General features: G+C 39.0%; 1 protein-coding gene across 1 annotated transcript in view; it reads left to right on the top strand.

Moving 5' to 3' along the window:
• Positions 1-18,500, top strand: part of Ppp1cc (protein phosphatase 1 catalytic subunit gamma) — an 18,824-nt gene extending 324 nt beyond the window's left edge. Inside the window, exons 2-8 of the mRNA XM_015502508.2 lie at positions 9,083-9,214; positions 10,129-10,359; positions 14,097-14,201; positions 15,654-15,877; positions 16,086-16,220; positions 17,130-17,190; positions 18,107-18,500. Coding sequence (XP_015357994.1) covers positions 9,083-9,214; positions 10,129-10,359; positions 14,097-14,201; positions 15,654-15,877; positions 16,086-16,220; positions 17,130-17,190; positions 18,107-18,177 — 959 coding nt within the window. The 3' untranslated portion in view covers positions 18,178-18,500. The remainder of the gene's footprint in view (positions 1-9,082; positions 9,215-10,128; positions 10,360-14,096; positions 14,202-15,653; positions 15,878-16,085; positions 16,221-17,129; positions 17,191-18,106) is intronic.
• Positions 18,501-23,321: the final 4,821 nt, after the last annotated feature.

The raw sequence follows: 23,321 nt of genomic DNA, 5'->3' as shown, positions 1-23,321 counted from the left end.
TAAACCCCCCCCCCCCCCCCGCAAAAAAAAGAAAGAAAGAAAACTCCACCTAAATACTGTTAAGGACCCCTGAAATGCTCTTGAAATGTTGCTGCTATTTGTGGGTGAAAACTTTGTAATTCATTCAGTGCTTGGCATTTACATAAGAACCGTATCTTTAATACTAGTTAATTCAGTTGTTTATATGAGGTAGCAGTTGGTCAGAAACCGATTCTATGTTTACCATAGAAATGAACTTTTCATTGAATATTTTAGTTCTAAATTTTGAAAGTTTGCACCTCTAGACAAGGATATGATGAGTGGGCTTTGTTTCTCAGAAAACAGGGGAAATTGGAATGTATGGATTCAAAACATTGGAACTTTTAAATTATGGTTTGCCAGTCTCATTTCACTAATCTTTGAGATCATGCTAGAAAATTTGCTGGGTAAATTGGTTCATCTTTCATTTCTTAAGAATTCTTCTTTTGTACTTAAAAATCAGATTTTTAAATATTATTGAAATTAATATAGGAAGGCAGTGCAATTAAATGCCTTAGGAATAGAGAGCTGCATAATATATGTACTTAAATTCCTTTTTCCTCATGGATGCTAAATTGGCAGAGGAACATTTGAAGGTGATTGTTGAAAATATATGTTCCTACAAATTAGAGGATATTGATAATTTTGTAATTTGGTAATGTTCCAAAAGTCTTTTTCCCTAAACATTTTCAGTAAGAATTAAGTGATTCTGAAAAGGAGATAATATTATTTTTGTGACCTTGTTAGGCTTTTATACCCATTAAGAATTGTTAATCTTGAGGACTGTATAAACTAATTGAGAAGTGACTCAGGAATAGATCTGAAAAGGTAACTCAAAAGTGAAGTCTTATTTAAGAAGAACAGCACATTGGTTTAGTTTTTAAGCACTTGCAGCTCTGCAGTTCTTTAAACGAGGTAGCTTTTTGCAGAGGCATCACCTCTGCGACCCACTTTGGCAGCCTTTATCCAAGGTCTTCCTTGCTGATGATAAAAGCCTTGAGGTTGTTACTCCTTAGTATAGCTGGTATTAGTTAACTGTTGAAGTAACTACACAATAAAATTTCGGAGATTTGAAGAGAAAATACACTATTGATTAGTCTGATACTCTGATGTATTTCACAGAATGGAGATTTTGGGCAGTTTTACTTGTTAAACCCCCCTGGGAGAAGAGATGGCTGGCTAGCGTTTTCTTGCATTGCAGTAGTTGAAACTCACCCTGGTTTGCAAGAAGCATCTCAGCACTAACAAAGGCCATTGTCTATCTGCAAGGCTGTGCAAAAGACTCTACTTAATTGCCTGACTTGCTTTAGTGATTTAAATATGACCTGTGCCCAGGCCATGGAAAGTGTTAACCAGTTTAATCCTCTGATCCCAGGGTGTTCAGATACTCTGAAACTCCAAAATCATTTAAATGATCAATGTATTTGACTTTTGGTGGAATATGAAACATGTTCATATTACAAGCAGCAGTTCCTGGACCTAAGCATAATAAAGGACAAGCATAATGTTTTTTTAAATATTTTATTTTTTAGTTTTCAGTGGACACAGCATCTTTATTTTATTTTTATGTGGTGCTGAGGATGGAACCCAGCGCCCTGCGCTCGGCCAGGCAAGTGCGTGACCGCTTGAGCCACATCCCCAGCCCCAAGCATAATGGTTTTTAAAAGTTATTAAAATGCTGAGGAAAGAAAACAAAAGTAGTCTTTCCTAATGAACACACAGATTGTTGACTTTTTTTTTTTTTTTTTTAAGCACAGCAGATGATTTGAACAGTGCCATCCATTTGCAATTTTCTAATTCCCTAACTGTTGTGAGCCCCTGCCCTCTAGGGTGTCAGTTGAATGTCACTGTATTGCTTAGGAGGCAATGTACTCTTGGAGATGATGTTCAGCAGCAGTTCAAGACTCCTGTGGTACTGGGGATTAAACCACTGAGCTGCATCCCAGCACTTTTAAATTTTTGTTTAAAGAGCCTGACCTTGAATTTGGGATCCTCCTACCACAGCCTTCCAAGGAGCTGGGACTATAGGCATACACTACTGTGCCCACCAGAAGACTTTTTTTAAAAAAATCACACAATCAGAAGGATTGCACTTCTCGTGTCTTTACTTGTCAGTAGTAGAAGGCAGCAGTGAAATCTGAAGCATCATTCAGGTAATTCTGTTGTATATGGGTTGATGGGATACACTGGAGCAGAAACCAGGCATCTCCTTAGAACCAGGGAAAGGGCCATGGGCCCAACCATGCTTATTCAATGGTAGAAGCTCATAAGTCTTTGAAACTACATCCTTTTGTGACTTGTGACCTGTCCTACGAAATGCCTATCTTGATGGTGAGGATTACTGACCCTGGAGCAGGGAAATGTTTTGTGTTGTACAGGCTCAAAGTTTCATTTAATTTATAGTTGGGGCTATTCATAGTTATGAAGGAGATAATACTGTGGATGAGAATTGCATTGTAGGTGAGAAAACTCCAAAGTCTTATTCAAGATAAATATGATTGATTTCATTTCCTTGGAGCTAGAAATCTGGGATAAGTTGTGTTTTAGGATCAGACCTCTTTAGCTGAAGCATGGGTCTTGACGATTTATATGAAATCTTTAGTTTTTCCACTAAAGTAGGATCTAACAACATCCCTTGCCTAGCAGAGAGTGGGTGTCACTGATGTTAGTCTTAACAGCAATGGAAAACTGAAAATATAGGAACAAATATAGAGTATGTGCTCTGAATTTTATTAAAGTGTGCTGTTAGCCTGTGAAATTTTTTTTTAAATTTTTTTATGAATAGACTTCCCCTTAGGTTTAGAAAACCATTGAGAACAGTGGACAGTGTTTCACAGCTCCATCCTGACTTAAGAAAATTGTCATCTTAAAGCCTGAAGTACATGTAATATCAGCAGTTACAGTTGAGATGGGAGGGTGTGGTATGGAAACAATTAAAGTGGTCAGAAAGTGAAGGTTTGAAGAAAATCACATGGTGATTTGTAGGACAGCTTAACGCTACAGAGATTTAGGATTTTGTGATTGGATTAAGGTCTCTTCCCTCCCAATCTGTCATAGATACCTGTCTGTATCATGAAGAAAATAAAGAATTCACTCAAGTAATATGTGACTTGGGGAGGGGGGTGCTGGGGATTAGAACCCAGGGCCTTGTGCATGCAAGGCAAGCACTCTACCAACTGAGCTATATCCCCAGCTCTATGACTTTATCTTTTTATTATGGCTTATTCTTAAAATTGCCGCCAGCTTGGATAGGATTATCTTAAAACAGCAAAATATGTTGAGTCACTTTCATACTGATCATGCCATTCTTAGGTTCTGAAACATAATTCAGCTGGGGCTCTTTCTTGTCTATGTGCTATTCCTTTAATATGACATTTCAACAATAAGCACCTTTGTGTGACAAAGAGAATGGCTTTTTTTTTTTTTTATTCCTCATAAATAAGCATTAAATGGCAGTGTAAAGTAGTCTTAATTTTCTTCCATAATTTCCATCTCTTCCTTTGTTGCTGGGCTACATGAAAAGTTAATTGCTGTTTTTGAGACAAGGCTGGCATTGCAAATAATTTTTCTAGTTTCAAGATTTTTTTTAATCAGTTTGGTTTTGATAATACTGTGTGAAAGTTTTTTGACCTACTGAAGATAGTGATTTACCAAGTAGAAAGATGTTTCTACATAACAGTGTTTGTTATTAATAGCCGAAATGCATTTTCCTAAATCTCCCTTTCTAGCCAGATAAAAGAAATGCTTGTACTAAAAAGTCACATTTTTTTAAGCCTGAATTGGATTTATAGGTAGGTAGGTAGGTAGATAGATAGATAGTTGTGTATGGAGACAATATCTTTTATTTATTTTTAAATGATGCTGAGGTTCGAACCCAGTGCCTCACACATGCTAGGGAAACGCTCTACTACTGAGCCACAGTCCCAGCCCCTGAGTTGGTATTTTAATGTATTGATCAGTAATGTATACATGTTCACAACTTTGTTTCTTTTGTGCTTGGCACTGAGATTTCTGGAACACTTTTCAACCAGAGAATGGCATTCTTACTCATTGAACATTCAGTTGTTGAAAATATTTTACTGTTTGAACTGCTTACTTAGGAAGTTATGATGTGACAACCCCTTGAATTTTCTACCTAGGGTCTCCTTTTTGTGTAGATTTCTGTTGTGTACAGAACACAGGGATAGTTTTAAACCTGGAAGTGAATATTGATGTTTATTGAGCAGAGCTTAGATGTTTATAGTTTTCTTTGTAGCCCGTAGCAATAAAATAGACATTTGAACTCTCTTGATATTGTTTTTATTTTTATTATTATATATTTTATTTGCTATATTGGGGATGGAACCCAGGGAGTTCTACCACTGAGCTTCATCCCAACCCTGTCTTACTAAGTTGCCCAGACTGACCCTTAATTAATTATCTTCCTGGAAGTGGATGGGATTAAAAGTGTATGTTGCCTTGCCTAACTGGACTTTATCTGTTGAGAATGTAAAGTTCATGTGCAAAAGGACAAGGTTTTTCCCTATTCTGTTTCCAGGGTATTCCCAGCCTCTAACTCAGTCTGGCACATAGTAGGTGCTCAGCAACTATTGTGTTGAATGTTTGAAATATAGTAAATATTAATTGTCTTAAACAGTCTCTATAACTAACTAAGTGCTTCCCCATTTGTAAGAATGCATTATGGTTTTATATCCCATAGCAAAGTTTTGAGTTATAACTATATTGGGGTTTGGTAGTTTGTCCTATAATAATTCCCTTGTTTGGAAGCTTAAGGTAGAGGGGTGATGTGGAAGCACTACTAGACCTAGAGGCCTGGTGTCTTTATAAGCTCTGGCCTTGAAACTAAATTCCAGCCTCCAAAATGAGATGATAATACCTAACTTCATAGCATTGTTGAGAGTGTTAAATGGCAGTATAAAGCCCTTTAGCACAGCATTCAGCAGAAACAAGTACTTAGTAAATGTTAACTACAATTAATCTATTTAATGGACATTGCAAGTAGTGAAGTTGATTTTTATGTTACTGGCTGATTTGACAACTTTTAGGAAATAGCTAAATTCCTACAATTTTAGGAAATACCAAATGGTGCTGCCAAAATCCATTCAGAAATCCTTTTAAAATTTCAGAGTAACCCTAGCTACATGCAGTGGTGCATCCCTATAATTCCAGCAACTTGGGAGGCTGAAGTAGGAGGATTGCAGAACTAGGCCAGCCTCAGTAATTTAGCGAGACTCTTGTCTTAAAATTCTTAAAAATGGGTATATAGTTCAGTGAAAATGCTTCTGGGTTCAATGTCTAGTTCCAAAAACAAAACAGAAAACACCAGAGTACCCCGAAATTTTCATGCTTATTAAAAAAACATACCAGTAAAGTCTGGTAAGCAAATTTATTCACTATTACTTTGTAATTTTATTTTATTCGTATTTATTTTTGGGAGGAGGATACTGGAGATTGAACTCAGGGGTACTCCATATATATATATATATATATATATTTTTTTTTTTTTTTGGTACATTATTTATTGACAGGGTCTCACTGAGCTGCTTAGTGCCTTACTTTAAAGTGTTGTTTTGTTTTTATGGTTTTTGCTAGTTGAAAGTATATAGTCTAGAGTATATGTTAATTCTGAGGCTAAAGTCATTAGTACTCAGATTGATCCAGACTTCATACAACATTTTGAGCACCTGCCATGTATTAGCACTGCTTGTGCACACTGCATAGCAAGACCATTGTCCTGGGGTTTATGTTCTACCAGGGGAGTCCAGGTGAACAGCAGACTTCACTGGCAGTTATAATCCAAAGTACTGAGTGGGTGGGTGTTATAAGAGCAGTTCAGAAGTGTGGTACAGGCTGTGAGGGGAAGGAGATACGAGGAACAGGCTCTTCAGGGTGAAGGGAAGTCTGGGTGGAGTCCTGATTTACCAACTGGTGGGAGATGGTTTGGCAGAGTCAGTCATTCATATATATATATATATATATATATGTTTTTCCCTGGGGTATTTGTGGGGAATCCATTTGTTATTGTAGTGGGGGAATGCATCTAATCTTCACTTCTCATTAAGAATAATTTTAAAATTCTTAGTAGTATTGCTTTTTAGTAATCTCTGAACTTTCCTCAGAATACATAGAAAAACAGTAAGAGAATTAAAACTCTGGTAAACTTATGTTTAAAGGTGGCAGTAGGAAGCTTCCAAAGCCAAGAAAATTTATTTCAGCTGCATTGATTTAATCTGATGGCATTACTTATTTTAACAGCAAAGAGTGGGCCACTCATTCACAAGTGTGGGACTGTGCTAAAGAAAATTCACTTTGAAACCAGAAGCTACTAGGAGTTCCCTCCTAGCCAAAAATAAAGTTTCTTGCTGGGCAGTCTGCCCGTTTCTGGCTAACTTGTGGAATCACTAGTGATTGGGATTTTCAGGCCAGGAGTGCAGGATTGCACTATGTTTCACCAGGAATGTGTGCTTGTATGTGTGTGTGTGTCTGGGCAGAAAAAAGAAACTTGTGGTACTTGTGCAAAAAAAAAAAAATGGGGTTTTTTGCTCATTTGCTATTGTATTACATATGTGTCTTCTTTGTATCTTCCTTCAAAGATTTTTATCATAGTTCTTTCCCTCTCATTGCTTCTTGTTTTATAACATTTTTTTAATCAGAAGCTGTCAGTCTTTTGTTTAGTTATTTATTTTGTAGTCCAAAGTAAAATGGTTTGCCCAAACCCCTAGAACCAGTACCAATCCAGAAAGTTTAGGATCTTGGCTGGCTCCCCATTTTCTCTTCATTTTATGCTTCAGGAGTTTTTCCTTCTCATCCCTTCCTTTCTTATCTTTCATTGAGAAAAATAACACCACTGTACACAATGCCATTTCTGCTTCACTTGTTTCTTCAGAGAATTCAGGGTTTCAGTGGCTGCTAGGCTGAAGGATGGCTTCACCTAGGACAATATCTCCCAAATCTGGGTTCAACTCTTGTAATGGAAAAAAAGATTCTTAATAGAAATCAAGTTTTTTACTTAGATTTTTCTTATTACCCTGTATTACAATTACTTAGCTATTTGTGGAACAAAACTACACAAACTGGCTAAACTTGTTGCCATTATTCAGCTTTTAAGCCAGTGCTTTTATAATTTTGAATACAAATGATGCCTCCAGAACCAATAACATTTAAATTATTAACATGATTTAATCTGATGGATTTTGCGGTTTTGCTTAAACTAAATCACTTGATATTGGGTTTAGTGATGGAAAGATGCAGCCTTAATTTCTCTTTAGTCAGGTCCTGTATTTTTACTTTAATTTTAATCCAGACAATACCTGTGTGCATAAGTCTTTTGTACCAAGTATAAAAACTTGGACTCAAACACGTTGAGGTTAATCAGGCTGTGTATTTCCTCAGACTCTGCCAGCAAGTCATTTTGCAGGATTGCCCGTTTCATGAAGGGGCCACTTCATCACTGTAAAATTAAGGTACATTTAGCAGTTCAGTGCTATTTAATCTGTATTTAAGGACTTTCTAATCTGTTACAGCTGGAACCAAAAGAAAAGTTTCTCATTACTGCTGCTCCCTACTTACTGATAAACAAGCTGTCACAAGGCTTCCACTTCAACAGTGAGCAGAACTGAGGGCTCTAACTCCGCATGTAGGAGTTTAGGATGCTTGTGTTGTGGGATTTCTTTCTCCCACTGCTTTTTCCAGATTTTATCTATTTATTTTTGGTAGCAGGGATTGAACCTAGGAGTGCTTAACCCCAGCCCTTCTTAGTTTTTGAGACAGAGTCTCACTAAATTGTTTAGAGCCTTGCTAAATTGCTAAGGCTGGCCTTGAGGTCCTCCTGTCTCAGCCTTCTGAGTTGCTGGGATTACAAGTGTGTGCCCCTGTGCCTCTCCCGTTGCTTTTTACATGTTAAGATGCCCAGAAACCATTCTTCCAGCACATACTGACATCCTTCACCATATACGCATGATTATAAACATGAATTCAGACCCAGACATTGCATAAAGTACGTACAGTGAGCCTGTGGCATGTTTGGAGAGTGGGGAAGTAGGATGGATTGAACCCAAGGGCACTTTATCATCACTGAGCTATGGCTACAGCCAGCCCCACTCCCCTTTTTTTAATCCTAGGATTGAACATGGGGGTACCTAGCCGCTAAGCGACATCCTTGGCTTCCTTTTTTCTTTTTCTTTTTTTGGTAGTTGTAGGTGGGCAGATGTTAAATTCTGAAGTCCTAGATTCTGATCAGGCATTAAAGTCATGCTCTTTATAATACCTTTATTTTATTTGTTTATTTTTATGTGGTGCTGAGAATAGAACCCAGTGCCTCAAGCATGCTAGGCAAGCGCTGTACCACTGAGCCACAGCCACAGCCTTCCCTATCCTTTTTTGAGGCAGGTTCTCACTGAGTTGTGTGGGCTGACCTCGGATTTGCCATCCTTCTGCCTCAGCCTCCTGAGTCACTGGGCACCACTGCACCCAGCCTGTGGCATTTTTTTAATGAGATGAAAACAACACATACACTTTTCATAGGTAAATCAGAGACCTTTGAGATCCTCTGAAAAACACTAATGGGTAGAAAATTCTTGAGTATTTCTCACCCCACATTTTAAAATAAGCAGTTCTTGGGACAAATTTGGTAACAGTGAAATCTGTCATTATTCAAAATAACTATTATTACTGTCATGTTAGCAAATGCTAATTAATTTATAAAGCTGGAGAAGATTGGTGACTTAAAGAGCTGCTTCAATGACAGGCCACAGGCAAACAGGGCTTGGAGGTGGAACTATGGTAGTAAAGAAAGACCCTTAGAATCCACACACAGGTGACTTGCTTAGGATGCTGTTGAGGAGTCTTAGTTGGTAGAGGAGATGCAGCTAAATTCTGAAGTCCTAGATTCTGATCAGGCATTAAAGTTATGCTGTTTATAAGTGTCCAGAACATCAAACCTGTCAGAAAGCTACTTAACCATGTTTTCCCCCCATCTTTATCTAAAACTTCTCAGATTCTTAAAATGATTTGTTAAATTGTATTTTGATTTGTTGGGCCTAATTGAACTCTTTCTACCCTACAGTGAGAGGGTCCAAGCCAGGTAAGAATGTCCAGCTACAGGAGAATGAAATCAGAGGACTGTGCTTGAAGTCTCGTGAGATCTTTCTCAGTCAGCCTATCCTACTAGAACTTGAAGCACCACTCAAAATATGTGGTAAGTTTTGACACACTAAGTCATCCTGGGCTACAGGGATGAGTCGAGGACATGTTGATGGCCTTGTATTAGCTAGTAGAATCCTTTTTATAACCTGGAACTACGTAAATAGCTTTACAATAAATGTCTCTAATAGACTTAATTTACTTAGGTGTGCTTTGGATTTTTGTAGATTATTTCACTGAAGGAATATAAACATCGCAAAAGAAAAAAAATGAAGCTAAGAATTGTGGAGAGCTCTAAATTACATGTGTCGGATAATAATTCAAGTGTACAGCAACACTTATACCTTAAAAAATAGAATTTGCATTTGTGCTGGATTTGTCCTTATACTGTTATTCATAGCAAAAGCAGATGATCTATACACACTATAAAACTATTAATTTGAGTAATAATAGATTCTCTAGCATATTTGACTACATAGATAAAACATGATGCATGTTTTTAAAGTGAAGTACTCTTGGTGACTGTCTGGCTAGGAGGACTTGACAGCTGAATGTAGTGGTGAGTGTGCTTTAATTCCTTGGGAGCTGTGGCTTACTAGGAGCTCAGAGCGTCTGTTGACAAGAGTACCCAGAGACTCAGCTGTCGAAGATCTGATATTGATCGGCCAACCTGAAAGGAAAACCATGTTACTTTGCTCGAAGGCATGGCAAAGCATAAAACTCTTTCCACAAAGTAAATTCTTAATTAGTTGAACTTTATGTGAGTTCTGGACACATACATAAACTTAAGTTTTTATTACAGTTAAATATGATACAAAATTGAAAATTAGTGTATTGATTGTCACTTTAAGCTCTTATCAGAGGTCAATACCATTGTGCAAGGAATATCTAAAGAATGCCTTTTAAAAGCTTTGTTAGTGAGTTGAGCTGTACTATGGTGACACTACTTAACCACATTCTTGTCTCCAGGTGATATCCATGGGCAGTACTATGATTTGCTTCGACTTTTTGAATACGGTGGTTTCCCACCAGAAAGCAACTATCTGTTCCTTGGGGACTATGTGGACAGGGGGAAGCAGTCACTGGAGACTATCTGCCTCTTACTGGCCTACAAAATCAAATATCCTGAGAATTTTTTTCTTCTCAGAGGAAACCATGAATGTGCCAGCATCAATAGAATTTATGGATTTTATGATGAGTGTAAGTACTTAAATTAAGATTCTTTGTCTATAACTGAACTGTAACATATGAGTTTAAATTCAGTGTTGTAATCACACTCTTATTTTGTTAACTTGTTTTTATCTTAGTTTTTTCCTTTCTTGGGGTAGAAAAATGATGTTGCTAATGTAGTATAATTCTTTCAGACTGGATTCTTTTATATTTTTATACTGAATTTTATGTTAGATTCTTTTACGATGAGATGATCAGATTACGAATTTATGGTCACAGTAGCGGTTTCGTTAAGATAATTGTTATAAGGGCTGGGAATGTAGCTCAGTGATAGGAGTACTTGCCTAGCATGTGTGAGGCCCTGGGTTTGATCCCTAATAGCAAAGGGGGGAAAAAGGATAATTTTTGTGAATATAGTAGTCTCCATACAATTCTGAGAACCTTTCTAAATAGATAGTTTCTGTAACAACCATATTGAAATATGATTTCATTCCGTGAACTACATCTAGACAGATGTGTTTTGCCATTCTCTTCTTGAAGTGAGTTGACAGTTGTGCAGCTGTCACTGAAACTACTCGTTTCCTTTGTGTGTCTAGATTTGCCTTTTTCTAGAGAATATTTCATGTAAGTGGAATCTTGCAGTATATAAATTAATTTGCAAAATTTGTGTTGTAGTTGTCTTTTTTACTGGCACATCTATACTTAGGAAAGATGGCATTTGCTTTCCTTAAAAAAAATACTAAAATAAGAAAGCAAAATACTTTAAAATGGTTTTTAAATTTTTTATAATATTTTACATGATCAGTTTTGTGATCTATTCTGGATGGTTTATTTGATGCACTTTCAGCTGATTATTGACAGAAATGAGATTCTTTTTTTCTTAATTTTTTTTGTAATTGTAGATGGACAGAACACTTTTATATTATTTGTTTATGTGGTGCTAAGGATTAAACCCAGTGCCTCACACATTGCTAGGCAAGTGCTCTGCCATTGAGTTTCAGCCCCAGCCCCAGAATTGAGATTCTTAAAGCGTTGTAAATTATCAGTTGGGTAGAGGGGTTTTATTATTGTTTTAAGCAAGCAAAATGTCAAAAAGTTTGAATCATTGCCTCTACTGCCCTTTTTTGCTCATTTCTGCCAGGAGAGGGCTCAGGTTGGGAGTGAGGGGTGATTAAGGAATCCCAACGCTTGATAATGTAATCATGGGATCAGTGAAAGGTCATCATCATGACCCTCCCCGCCCTGGCAGTCATGACCTGTAGTCTCAGAACATGTTTTCCCATCTCAGTCATAGGAGGGCTACTGAGCTGGCTCATTTGTTAGACGTGCTCCCATAGAGAGGGTACACTTGTAGGACTGGTGCTTCTATAGCCACCTTTTCACACCGGGGTGATTGCTTGGTCCATGATCCTTGAGATCCAGCTTATAAGATGAGGTGGGAGGGATCATCAAATAGAAAAGTCTGTAGGTTCTTGACTGCCAGTAGTGAGGAAGACTGTTAACAGTAACTATTCCAAAGAAGTACTGATAGAGCAGTTACTCTGCTTAGGTGGTGAAGGTGAGAGACAAGGATTTTTATCACTGTTAACTCAGCAAGTACTTTGATAATTTTGTTGATAAAGTTTTGATCCAGATGGTTTCTTTGTTGTAGAATATGTCCTAATGTGATGATAGGCTGCATCGGTTTAGGTTTCTATTTGATGGAGTGGTCTTCAGAAACTGATTGAGAAAATCATGTTGGTAGGTTTTGACTCCTGTTCTGTCTTCCAGACACATCTGTAGACCTTAGGCCCAAGCTCCCCTCTCCTGGCAGGCACATATTCACCATCCAGCCCACCTGTGGGCATAAAAGTGGCCTTGACACAAGTAACTTCTATTGGATAGCTTACAGATACTTTTTAAAAAATATTGATAATTTTAATAAAATGAAAAGTTTTATTCAAATGTAGGTTTCTTTGAAACAATTTAGAAACCATTGCTTGAAATGATTTCACAGACATATATACTACTTTTTTTTTTTTCCTTTAATGATGCTGGGAAAGCTGAAGTATCTATTGTTTGGTCAAACAGTAATATTTATTGGTCTTTTTCTGATACCAGAGCTGTCTCCCTACAGTAACAGGAGACTATTACAGCTTCTGGCTCAGAACTTAGGATCTGGAGGCTTGAAGGTGTCTTAGCAATTACATAGGCTACATCTTCGTGGAGCCATATGGTCTTAGTGGTCTTCGGGTGGTCTCAGGGAGGAAGTGCAGAAAAGAGAAAGCAGTGATCCTGGAGCTGGAGATGCTTGAAGGTAATAAAGGAAGAAAACTAAACAGATTGTTTAAAATAGAGGAGCCGATAAAGACAGCAAAGAAATCAGCAAGAGAAGCTGGAGTGTGTTGAGCGAAGCTGTCTCTGAGACGGAAGAGGATTAGTCAGTGGTGGCAAATTGCAGCATATAGGAAAGGGAAGAGCTCTAGGGAAGCTAGTGTCTAATTGTTTGGAGACAGGCTTCAGTGGAAAATGGAGAACCACATGGCTTTATAAATCGGGGGTAAGACAGTCTGGCCTCTGTTTTTATTTTTTAGTTATCATCCTCACTATCGGAAATTGGATTGACAATGCACGGATTCCCCTTCAGCCTTTTGTAGGGAGAAATTTAAGCTTTCAGAACCCTCTAGTAAAGGAAGATACAGAACAGGCAATTAGTAGTCCCAAAGGGCAAACCATGGTCAGAGTTCTCTCCAGTTATCAAGGAGCCAGGAATGGTTAAAAGAGATAGCCAGGGTTCCTCTGTGGAGGCAGAAGTGACGTATTTGTTGGGTTTGCATTGCATTTCAATCCCTGTTTAAAATAGTGCTACTTGATTTGTAGTAGTTGAGGTTGAATGGTATGGTTCAAGAAATCTCTTGCTTGGGCCGGTTAGTATACACTAAACCTTTAGATGTCCCTCTGTTCCCCAGGATAGGGAAGGAAAAGAGACTTGAGGACAAACTGTTAGTTTAGGAGTAACTAGAGTTGTTGTGTATGGTAGGACACAGGAGGTAAAGGCACCCCAACATTGGTACATCTGTGACTAAGTCTTGAACTCAACATTAATTTTCAAGTGCTTAAAGGCATACTTCTGTCAGTCGCACTCTGAGTCCAGAATGTGTGGAATACCGTGTTCTGATGAGGGATCACCACCATCCTGTAACCTCGATTCTCTGGGGAGCATTCTGAGTTGGGATAATGTTAGGAATAGGTGCCCTGAAGTACCTACGTCTGTTTTCTCCTATAATCATTGTGTCTCCTGCTACAGTAGGGGTTGTAGTTACCTGCTCTCTGTAGGTTTTCATGGGAAAGTCAGTGTTAGCTCTCAGGTTTCCTCTACGGGAGACGCTGGTGATGCATAAAAAAGATGTCCGTGAATGCCTATAGGAATAGGATCTACCTTGTAGGTTGAGATTGGGCAAAACAGACTAGATCTCAAACAGAATTGATACTACCAAATAATTGTTGGGATTTGATGGTAATCCTTAATCATTCTCTGGAATTCTGATTTCACATTAATATAAAGTTTTAAAATATTTTATGAAAATGTGAATCATTGCTTACAGCTCAGAGATCTCTCTGTCATGGACCTGTATATTCAGTCCTCCTAAGGCCCCCTCCAGGAGATTTTTAATAAAAGCATAGTTTTGCTTGTTTAAAAGATAATCAAAACTTTTCTTTGAGGGAAACTGTTCTGAGAGAATGAAACCAGAAAACGGCAATCTCTTCAACCATCTAAATTTTCACAGGTAAAAGAAGATACAACATTAAACTATGGAAAACTTTCACAGACTGTTTTAACTGTTTACCGATAGCAGCCATCGTGGATGAGAAAATATTCTGCTGTCATGGAGGTATGTGGGCTGGTTTTTATTCCAAATAGATTTTGATCCCTTTTAAAAGGTGAACACTGATGTCACAGGTTGTGGTTGCATTGACTTCTTATGTTACATGCCTATTTTGTTGCAACCAAAATCATTAAAGCAATTGATTTTGTTACAAGGAATTCTAGACTTCAACAGTTGAATTTGAAAATAGTAGGTCAGAAGGTATTTTTAAGCATAAAATGAATGACAGTTGATTTGTTGACCCTTAGATCCTCTATAATGCTGAAAATGTGAATAAATTTCTCTTGATCTGTTTTTGATCCTCTCTGAACCTTTTCTTGGTTACCTCCCCCAAACCCCTGCACTTTGGGCACTGGGAATTGAATTCAGGGGAGCTTTGCTACTGAGCTAGAGACAGGTTCTCACTAAATTGCTGAGGCTGGCTTCAAACTTAAGACCCTCCTACCTCTGCCTTCAGTGTAGTTGGGAATTCAGTTGTGTACTACCACACTCAGCTCTGGCTTGAATTCTAAAAGCCGTTTTGCTTTGCTCGGTGTTTATGCTATGTATGGTATAATTCAAGTAGTAATTGCAAAGAGGATTTCTTTTTGTGTATGATCAGAAATTAAGCAGCCATCAAAGGGTCAACATAACATTTTAATTGAGGTATGATCTCTGCCCTCTCATACTTAAACAGAGGTGGGTCAAGTTGGACGTGAGATTTTGAACTCAGATGAGAATAGACTACAACTTAGCAGTTCTAGTATATATTACTGTCTTTGGACAGCAGATATCCTAATGCTGCCTTTCACCTGAATACCTGCATCTTCTGTGCCCAGTCATTATAAGTGATGGTAACATCTAGTATACACATCACTCTGTATTTTCATCGCTTAACCAGGGAGGCACACAGAGCAGTAGTTTCAAAAATCACTGAACTCTTTTTGGGAGGTCGAGGGGCATATCAGTGATCAAACTCAGGGGCACTTGATCACGGAGCCACATCCCAGTCCAATTTTTTTGTATTTTGTTTAGAGACAGGGTCTCAGTGAGTTGCTTAGTGCCTTGCTATTGCTGAGGCTGGCTTTGACCTCATGATCCTCCTGCCTCAGCCTCCTGAGCTGCTTGGATTACAGGTGTGTGCCATCATTCCTGGCAAAGTCACTGGGTTTTAATTTTTACAAGGTTGTGTATGTTGAGTTATACTGTGTACTGTTGAAATACAGTATGCCCTCCAGATTAGTGCATACAGTAAATTCCAGCACATATTCAGATTAGTTTTTGGTGCTAGGGATCAAACCCAGGGCCTCACAGGCTAGGCAAGCTAGAGTAATTGTCTTGATCAAATCTGAATAAGAACATAGCCATAGATTTAGTTTAAGCTTCAGTGTCAGAGTTTTTGAGTCTATAGACCAATTGAACTGAAGTGTTAACATCAAAAACAGTTCTGCTGTTTTTTTCTTCTTCCTCATTTAATAGGTTTATCACCAGATCTTCAATCTATGGAGCAGATTCGGCGAATTATGCGACCAACTGATGTACCAGATCAAGGTCTTCTTTGTGATCTTTTGTGGTCTGACCCCGATAAAGATGTCTTAGGCTGGGGTGAAAATGACAGAGGAGTGTCCTTCACATTTGGTGCAGAAGTGGTTGCAAAATTTCTCCATAAGCATGATTTGGATCTTATTTGTAGAGCCCATCAGGTATTGATTTTGAATTTTACATGTACACTTAAGCGCATGTGTGTGAGCACAGATTCTCCTTGTTGATTTTGGTGGGTAGGTATTGCTTATTTATACAAAGTGTTTCTGGAAACAACCTACAGAATATCAGGCTCAGTGGGAAACTGAAGAGTGGTTTTACTCACTTAAAATTTGCATCTACTTACACTGAAAAAATTTTCTCTCCAAGGTGGTTGAAGATGGATATGAATTTTTTGCAAAGAGGCAGTTGGTCACTCTGTTTTCTGCACCCAATTATTGTGGAGAGTTTGACAATGCAGGTGCCATGATGAGTGTGGATGAAACACTAATGTGTTCCTTTCAGGTAGAGCATGTTTTTAACATTATTCCCTATATTAGTATGAATTATACTGACTTACGAAAAAAATAATTGCTGCTTTCTTCCTACTGTTCATTCATTTTGAGGAGGCTAGATTTTTATTCTCCCATAACCAGGGTCTGTCCTAGTTGAGTAATGTGTGGATCCCTTTTAAAGGGAAAAGAAGTGTCATGGAACCTTTCCCCTAGTTTTGAATTTAACTGTTTGTATTGTTCTTACCAATAGATAAGAAATAATTCAGTGTGTTAGCTCCTTACACCTTTTAAATGGATCTGAAACCATACCACCAGTGTAATGTTAGGCTAAAACTAAGTCTCCACTTGGTGTGAAAATAGGAGTAACTGCGGTGTGCTGGGTAATTACTTAGTTCAACCCACTTTTCTCCTGCACTTTTGTTGAAGTATTGTCCCATCATTTGGCCTTCACTCAGCACAAAAGCATTATTTACATGTGAGCGTCTGCCTCAGTCTTTTTCTCAATTGCTTATTATGATAAACATGGCCAACTTCAAATTGACACAGTCAGAAACATAAATATAGCCACCAAAATCTTGTGGCAGTAGCCTGTTAAATGAATTAAAACAATTCTTTTACCATTTTGCAGAGGGAACTTGGAGCTCCCAGAGATTTGTGCAAGGATCTCAGGGGTTGGAGAATTTGTGTCGGTAGTGGTAGCTAGAGGCACTGCAGACTTAGAATTGTGTTTGTTCATCATGCATTTGTAAGCCATCTTGGTTGTGCTAATACATGAGTGAGGGTTTCCAAGTTGTTGGGCCAGGTTTAAACATCCAGAAACCTTTTTGAGCAAAAGATTTGAATGAGGTTTTTAAGCTTATGAAGATTTTATGTTGAGTATATTTCTTAAAATGCATTGTATTTTTTTAAATCTCTTTAGATTTTAAAGCCTGCAGAGAAAAAGAAGCCGAATGCCACAAGACCTGTAACACCTCCAAGGGGTATGATCACAAAGCAAGCAAAGAAATAGATGTCATTTTGACACTGCCTAGTTGGGACTTGTAACATAGAGTATATAACCTTCATTTTTAAAGCTGTAACGTGTACTGGTCAGCCTGCTCAGATAGATCTGTGTTTGTGGGGGCCCCTCCTTCCATTTTTGAGTTAATGAATGGCATTTGCTGGTTATAACAGCAAATGAAAGACACTCCACTCCCAAGAAAAGGTGTTTAGTTTAGTTTTTTTTTTTTTTTTTAATATTCCTTTTGCAAACAACTTTAATGATGGTGTTAAAGCTGTACACCCCAGGACAGTTATCATGTCTACGGGGTAAGTGTACAATTGATCTTTTTTAAATTCAGTACAACCCATGAATAATGTAAATGCTCATTTTCCTTAGGACATAAAGAGAGCCCTAGGGTGCTCTGAATCTGTACATGTTATTGTCATAAAATGCATACTGTTGATACAAACCACTGTGAACATTTTTTTATTTTAAGATTTTGTTTCAAAGGGATTGCTTTTTCCTCTCATTGTCTTATCATGTACAAACTAGTTTTTATAGCTATCAACAGTAGGAGTAACTATCTCAACCTTGCCAGCATCACTGGTATGATGTATATTTAATTAAAGCACACTTCCCTTACCTTATACTTAAAATGATGATTAAAGCCATTCTTTTAAATGTTTGTGACTCTTTCCTAAAGCCAAAGTTTCTGTTGGAAAATGTATTAACACACCCGTAAAAACAGGGTGGCATGGTTGTGCACACCTGCTGCCTCCTTGGGGATTCAAAAACAGGTTTTTGATTTTGAATAGCAATTAGTAATATAGTGCTGTTTAAGCTATTAATGATTAAAGTTAATAACATTTTGTACAATTTCCATATAGTCTATTCATTAAGTAATCTTTTTACAGTTGGATCAGGCCTGAACCCGTCCATTCAGAAAGCTTCAAATTATAGAAACAATACTGTTCTATACGAGTGACCGATTATGCTTTCTTTGGCCTACATTCTTTATTCTGCGGTGAAGTTGAGGCTTATAAGTCAAAACAAAGGAACTAACTTGCTATCCACCAGTTTATACAGAACTCACAGTATCTATGACTTTTTTAAACTAAGATCTGTTAAAAAGAAATCTGTTTCAACAGATGACCGTGTACAATACCATGTGGTGAAAATGAATTCAGACTTATTAAATGATGAACTTGTTAAATCTTCTCAGTGTCTATTTATCAGCACAGTACACACAGAAAACTGTTGATGGCATATTGAATAGATTTTAATGAATAAATTGCTCTGGAAACCACACTTTTCATTTTGGATTGTCTTCCTTCACATAGTCTGTTTTCCAAAGGTGGGTTGCGATGTAGTTGCTGTGTTTTGAGTACTAATCTGGATAAAACTGCATTTCTGTAAGTAATGAGGCAGAGCTGTCCTGCACTACTGTTTGGGGAGGTGAGACTTAGTATCTGTAGTTTTCTTATTGTTTGGGTTCACTTGAACTTAACAGGTACATTTAAAAGCTGCTTTATTATGCTTTATTATTCTGCACAGTTCCTTGGTCTCTTACCCTCTGTAACTCCTGTGGAACACAATGTGGTGCCAAATGTTTTTGCTTGCAGTGCTGGGGTTGAACCAGGGTATGCTATCACTAAGCCACATCCCCAGTCCTTTTTATTTTGAGATAGGGTCTCTCGTTGCCCAGGCTGGCCTCGAATTTGGAATCCCTTGCCTCAGCCTCCCAGGTTACTGGGATTACAGGTGTGCACCACGGTGCCTGACTACATTGTTTCTTTCTTGCATATGGTTGAATGTATATCAGTTTCTCACACAGACTCTGAAAGTGGGTAAAAGCAGGTCACCTGAAAAGGACTTTTTTTTTTTAGGACTTTTTTTTAAATGTGGTGAGGGTTGATCCCAGGCCTTGTGCCAGTTAGACAAGCCCTTTATCACTGAGCTATATCCCTAGGCCCGCCTAAAATGCACTTCTGTGACAAACCATTTCACCTGTGGCATGGAGAGAAGACATCTGGCAAGGACCTGCTGGAGTGACAGTGGCACAAAGAGAAAGGAACACATGTGCACTGGGGTCTGGCCTTCCTGCTCCACATTCTGTGACAAATGCAAAATTGTATTATTGTACCTCATGTAATAATCCCAGCCCTCTGACAGAAGAGTTTATGTCAGACCAGGTCCACACATTTTTAAACTATGTTTTGAACATTAAGAATTATTAACTGGGGCTGGGGATGTGGCTCAAGCGGTAGCGCGCTCGCCTGGCATGCGTGCAGCCCAGGTTCGATCCTCAGCACCACATACAGACAAAGATGTTGTGTCCTCCAAGAACTAAAATAAATAAATAAGTAAATATTTTTAAAAAAAAAAAAAAGAATTATTAACTGTAGGATTTCAAAAGGCCATAGGCTGTAAAGTGGAGCCACCCTGCACCAACCCTGGAGTGGTGTCTAATTTAAAATTACTTCAAAGAATATAGGCATGTAGAATTGGTTAAGCAAAGGGCAAAACAGTCTTTGGTTTTTACGACATAAGATCCATAGGAGAGGCTGGCCTTGGTGGTGCATGCCTGTAATCCCAGCAGCTTGGGAGGCCGAGGCAGGAGGATCATGAATTCAAAGCCAGGCTCATCAACTTAGCAAGGCTGTAAGTAATTCAGCAAGATCCTGTCTCTAAATAAAACAAAAAAAGACTGGGGACATGGCTCAGCAGTTAAGCACCCTGGGCTTAATCCCTAGTACAAAAAAAAAAATCGGGAAAAGCTGAAATAATTTTGAATAACTATATGATGAGTTATCGGTGTCCACTAATCTTTCTTGTCTCCTTTATCTGCCTTTTTTACCTAGAGTTTAGACTTACCACATCCTGAGTATGTTCTAGTTGAAGGAGTGACTTGAATACTGAGCTACAGCATCCCTGGCTATAGGACAGGTAGCAGCAGCTGCCTCCTTTTGAGGCTCTTGAATGAAGCGGTGCGATGTGCTTAGAGGGCTTGGCTCAGGTTCCCAAGCCATGCTTTCTGAGAAACCTCAGTTCATGTGTTTGAATATCTCAGCTGAGTTCTGAGTGGCACCTGCCTTGCTTTTGATGTGATACTGAGCCATGGGTAGCTAAGCATTTCTGAGCACTGCCTGTATACAGAGCACCTTTGTAGGCTTCCAGCAGATAAAAATAACTAGGTACCATAAAGTTGTAGCTATTAATGTGACATTTTAAGTTCTAGTTTTAAGTCATTTTTTAAAGTATTCTGGGTCTCAAGATAATAACACCATTGTAGTACATAGAAAAAGACAGGTGACACTGTCCTGATGTAGCTAAATAGTCCGATATAGTCCACAGACTAGTCCTACTCAGATATAGCTATAGTGAGCAGCACAGGTATTTTTCTCAAGCACCTTAAATAAGACTCGAGACTTGTTACAGAATGTACAGTAGTGGGATGTGAAATACAGGAACAGATTATTGAATGCTGAACCAGGAAAAAAGTACGGGCTTTAGACTGACGGAAGTGAACCCCATGCTTCCCAGTGTGGGCTGGGTGGGGGTTTGAAGGAAATTGCTTGCTGGGAAGTGATAAGATCTACTTGCCATTAGGGCAAGGCAAACGTCAGGGTCCCCAAGACAGCCAAAGAACCACTGCAGGGACATGCTGCATGAGGAATGTTAAGATTGTTTGGGGGCAGTTTGCAGGGGAAGCATGTCCCAGAGATAGGGTGTCAATCCAGGTATATGGATTTAGTAGTAAAAAGGCATAGCTGGAGATGCACAGGAGGACCAAGGAGAAATGTCTCAGACTGGCTAACTTGAATCTCCAGGGATGGTTTTGAAGAAAAATATTTTATTTCTGAAAATCAGATGCAAGTGTTCAGTACACATCAGCCTAGACAATGCCCCAGGCTTTGGTCTCCTCACCTATAAAATAGGGACAACTAGAACACTTATTTGATAGGGCTGTGAGGATTAGCTCACAGAAACTACATGCAGCCTGGCTTGTTATACCTACTAAGCATCCAGTGAACCTCAGCAAGTATGAGACTCCAGAAGATGAGAACCAATGGCAACCCAAAGGAACTGGAAGTTACTTAGGAAAACATCCTTGCTGACATGTGAGCCTCAGAGGAGTAAAAAGGAAGACAGACTGTGAAGGCCTTCAACCTCAGCCCAGTACGCAAATGAAAGCAACTGAAAAGTCCCAGCCTCCTTGATTTAGTGTTTGATTAGTGACTGATCATAGAGGCTACTGAGATCCACCTGATCAGCAAGACAGCTTTGGTAGCTCAAGTGTGGCATTTGGATTTATTACAGATATCGATAATTTCAAGTACAGGTGAGCATTTTAGGTGTTTTGTCAGTTAAATGAACTGTAAGTATGTTGCAGTCCAATAAAGCATTAGTTAAGTAATTTTGTAATCAAAAAGCTGATTAAGTTTTTATTTATATGTGGTGCTGAGAATCGAACTCACACATGCTAGGCAAGTGCTCTGCCACTGAGCCACAACCGCAGCCCACGTGGCAACAATTTTTAAGTGCTTCTGGAAACAGCTTCTTGAGGCACTGCACAAAACTTCTTTAAAGTCTAGGGCTTGAAAACAAGTCATTTATCTTTGTTGATGGGACATTCAGTTTGGTAGCACCAGTCAAAAAAAACAATATGTTCTTCTGTCACCTTCAGGTAAAAACATCTATGTAGATTCAATGTGCAGATACCACAAGAGTTAGTGAATGAAGCCTCTGATGAGGATCAAGAAGTTATCATTTTCCTTCGGAAAATTCTAACCATTCTAATAGTTGAGTTGTAACCCAAATTTGGGGGCTAGAATTTTCAAATTCGTTCTTATAATCCAACCGACCAGTTGTCAGTGAAATTCAGCTGTGTCCAGATACTAATTTCAGTCCTCATTTAACCAAGATGTGTATGGTGTGCTATTTCAAAACACATTCCTTTGTCTTCTAGCTGCCTAATTAGCACAGTTGCAAGTACCGTTGTCTCCCAGCAAGGACTCACCCACGCGCCAGTTGTTCAGGGCTGGCGAACAAGAGAACAGTGAACCAGTCATTATGTTCTTGGACAGACTGGCTGCTCGACCTTACCAGCAACACTGGCAAGTTAGATGGGTGTAGCAGAGAGCGCCAGGGGGATCAGAGACTTTCTTGCTGAGGTTGGCCTAAGTTAATTTGCCTCAGATGAGCTCACACTGCTTATCACTAGCTCCTCTACTGTTTCTGAGCCTTCAGGTTAATGGGTGGCGGAGTTGATGGAGATGGGAAACTCCCCCAGCCAGGAGGGATAGCTGCTGTGTAAGTGGGAAGAAGCCCAGACAGCGCTGAGCAGGAGGCTGGCTTCAGCTCAGCTTGGCCTACGTGGGCTTCAGGCCATCTCTTGCTGTTTGTCATATGGCCTTGAGGTATTTCTTCTCAATCCTAAAATTTGCTGCAGTGCAAATAGCTTGTTGGGTGCACATTTGGGTCACCGTGAGTGGTACATTTTGTTATTTTTAAAGTCCATAATCTTCCTCAAGTCAGTATTACTTAATTCATAACCATAACCTCTGTTTTTGCATTTATAGAATGAAAGCATTGAGAACAGTTATCTGCCTTCTCTTCCCAACTCCACAAAGCTGAGATTGCTCTAAATTCTGTTCACACTTTTTTCCAGGTGGGGTCCTTCAAACAGACCTGTATTCAGAGGCCCTGTGTATACAATGAATAAAGATCAGGCAGCTCTGTTTAGAAGCAGGGGCCGGGGGCTCATCCCCCAACAGCTTCCACCCCACCAGCTGAAACTGCTATTACTCTAAGAAGGATGGGGCTGCCACTCATTTGCCTGTGTTTGTACCAGAGCTGGTCAGATGTCAGTTCGGCCTTCTCACAGAGCCCTCCCACCTCGGGGGTGCATTGCCCAAGACTGAAGGAGCTCAAGAAATCAGTCACCTTCAGAGCTGCTGAGCTGCTGTTCGTTTCTTGGCATCGTATTAGGTGACTCAGCTTAGGAAAGCCTTCTGCAGATTTGACAAGGCACCCTTCAGGAGGCCAGGGCTTTTCACGAAGGGGCTTCCAGTGTGCCCTGCCTTTTGGCTGTGTGTAATTTAATTATATTTTAATATGTGTGTGTCT

Source organism: Marmota marmota, unplaced genomic scaffold, assembly GCF_001458135.2.
Source record: "Marmota marmota marmota unplaced genomic scaffold, marMar, whole genome shotgun sequence".
NCBI lineage: Eukaryota > Metazoa > Chordata > Mammalia > Rodentia > Sciuridae > Marmota > Marmota marmota.
This window is presented reverse-complemented; position numbering and strand designations above follow the sequence as displayed.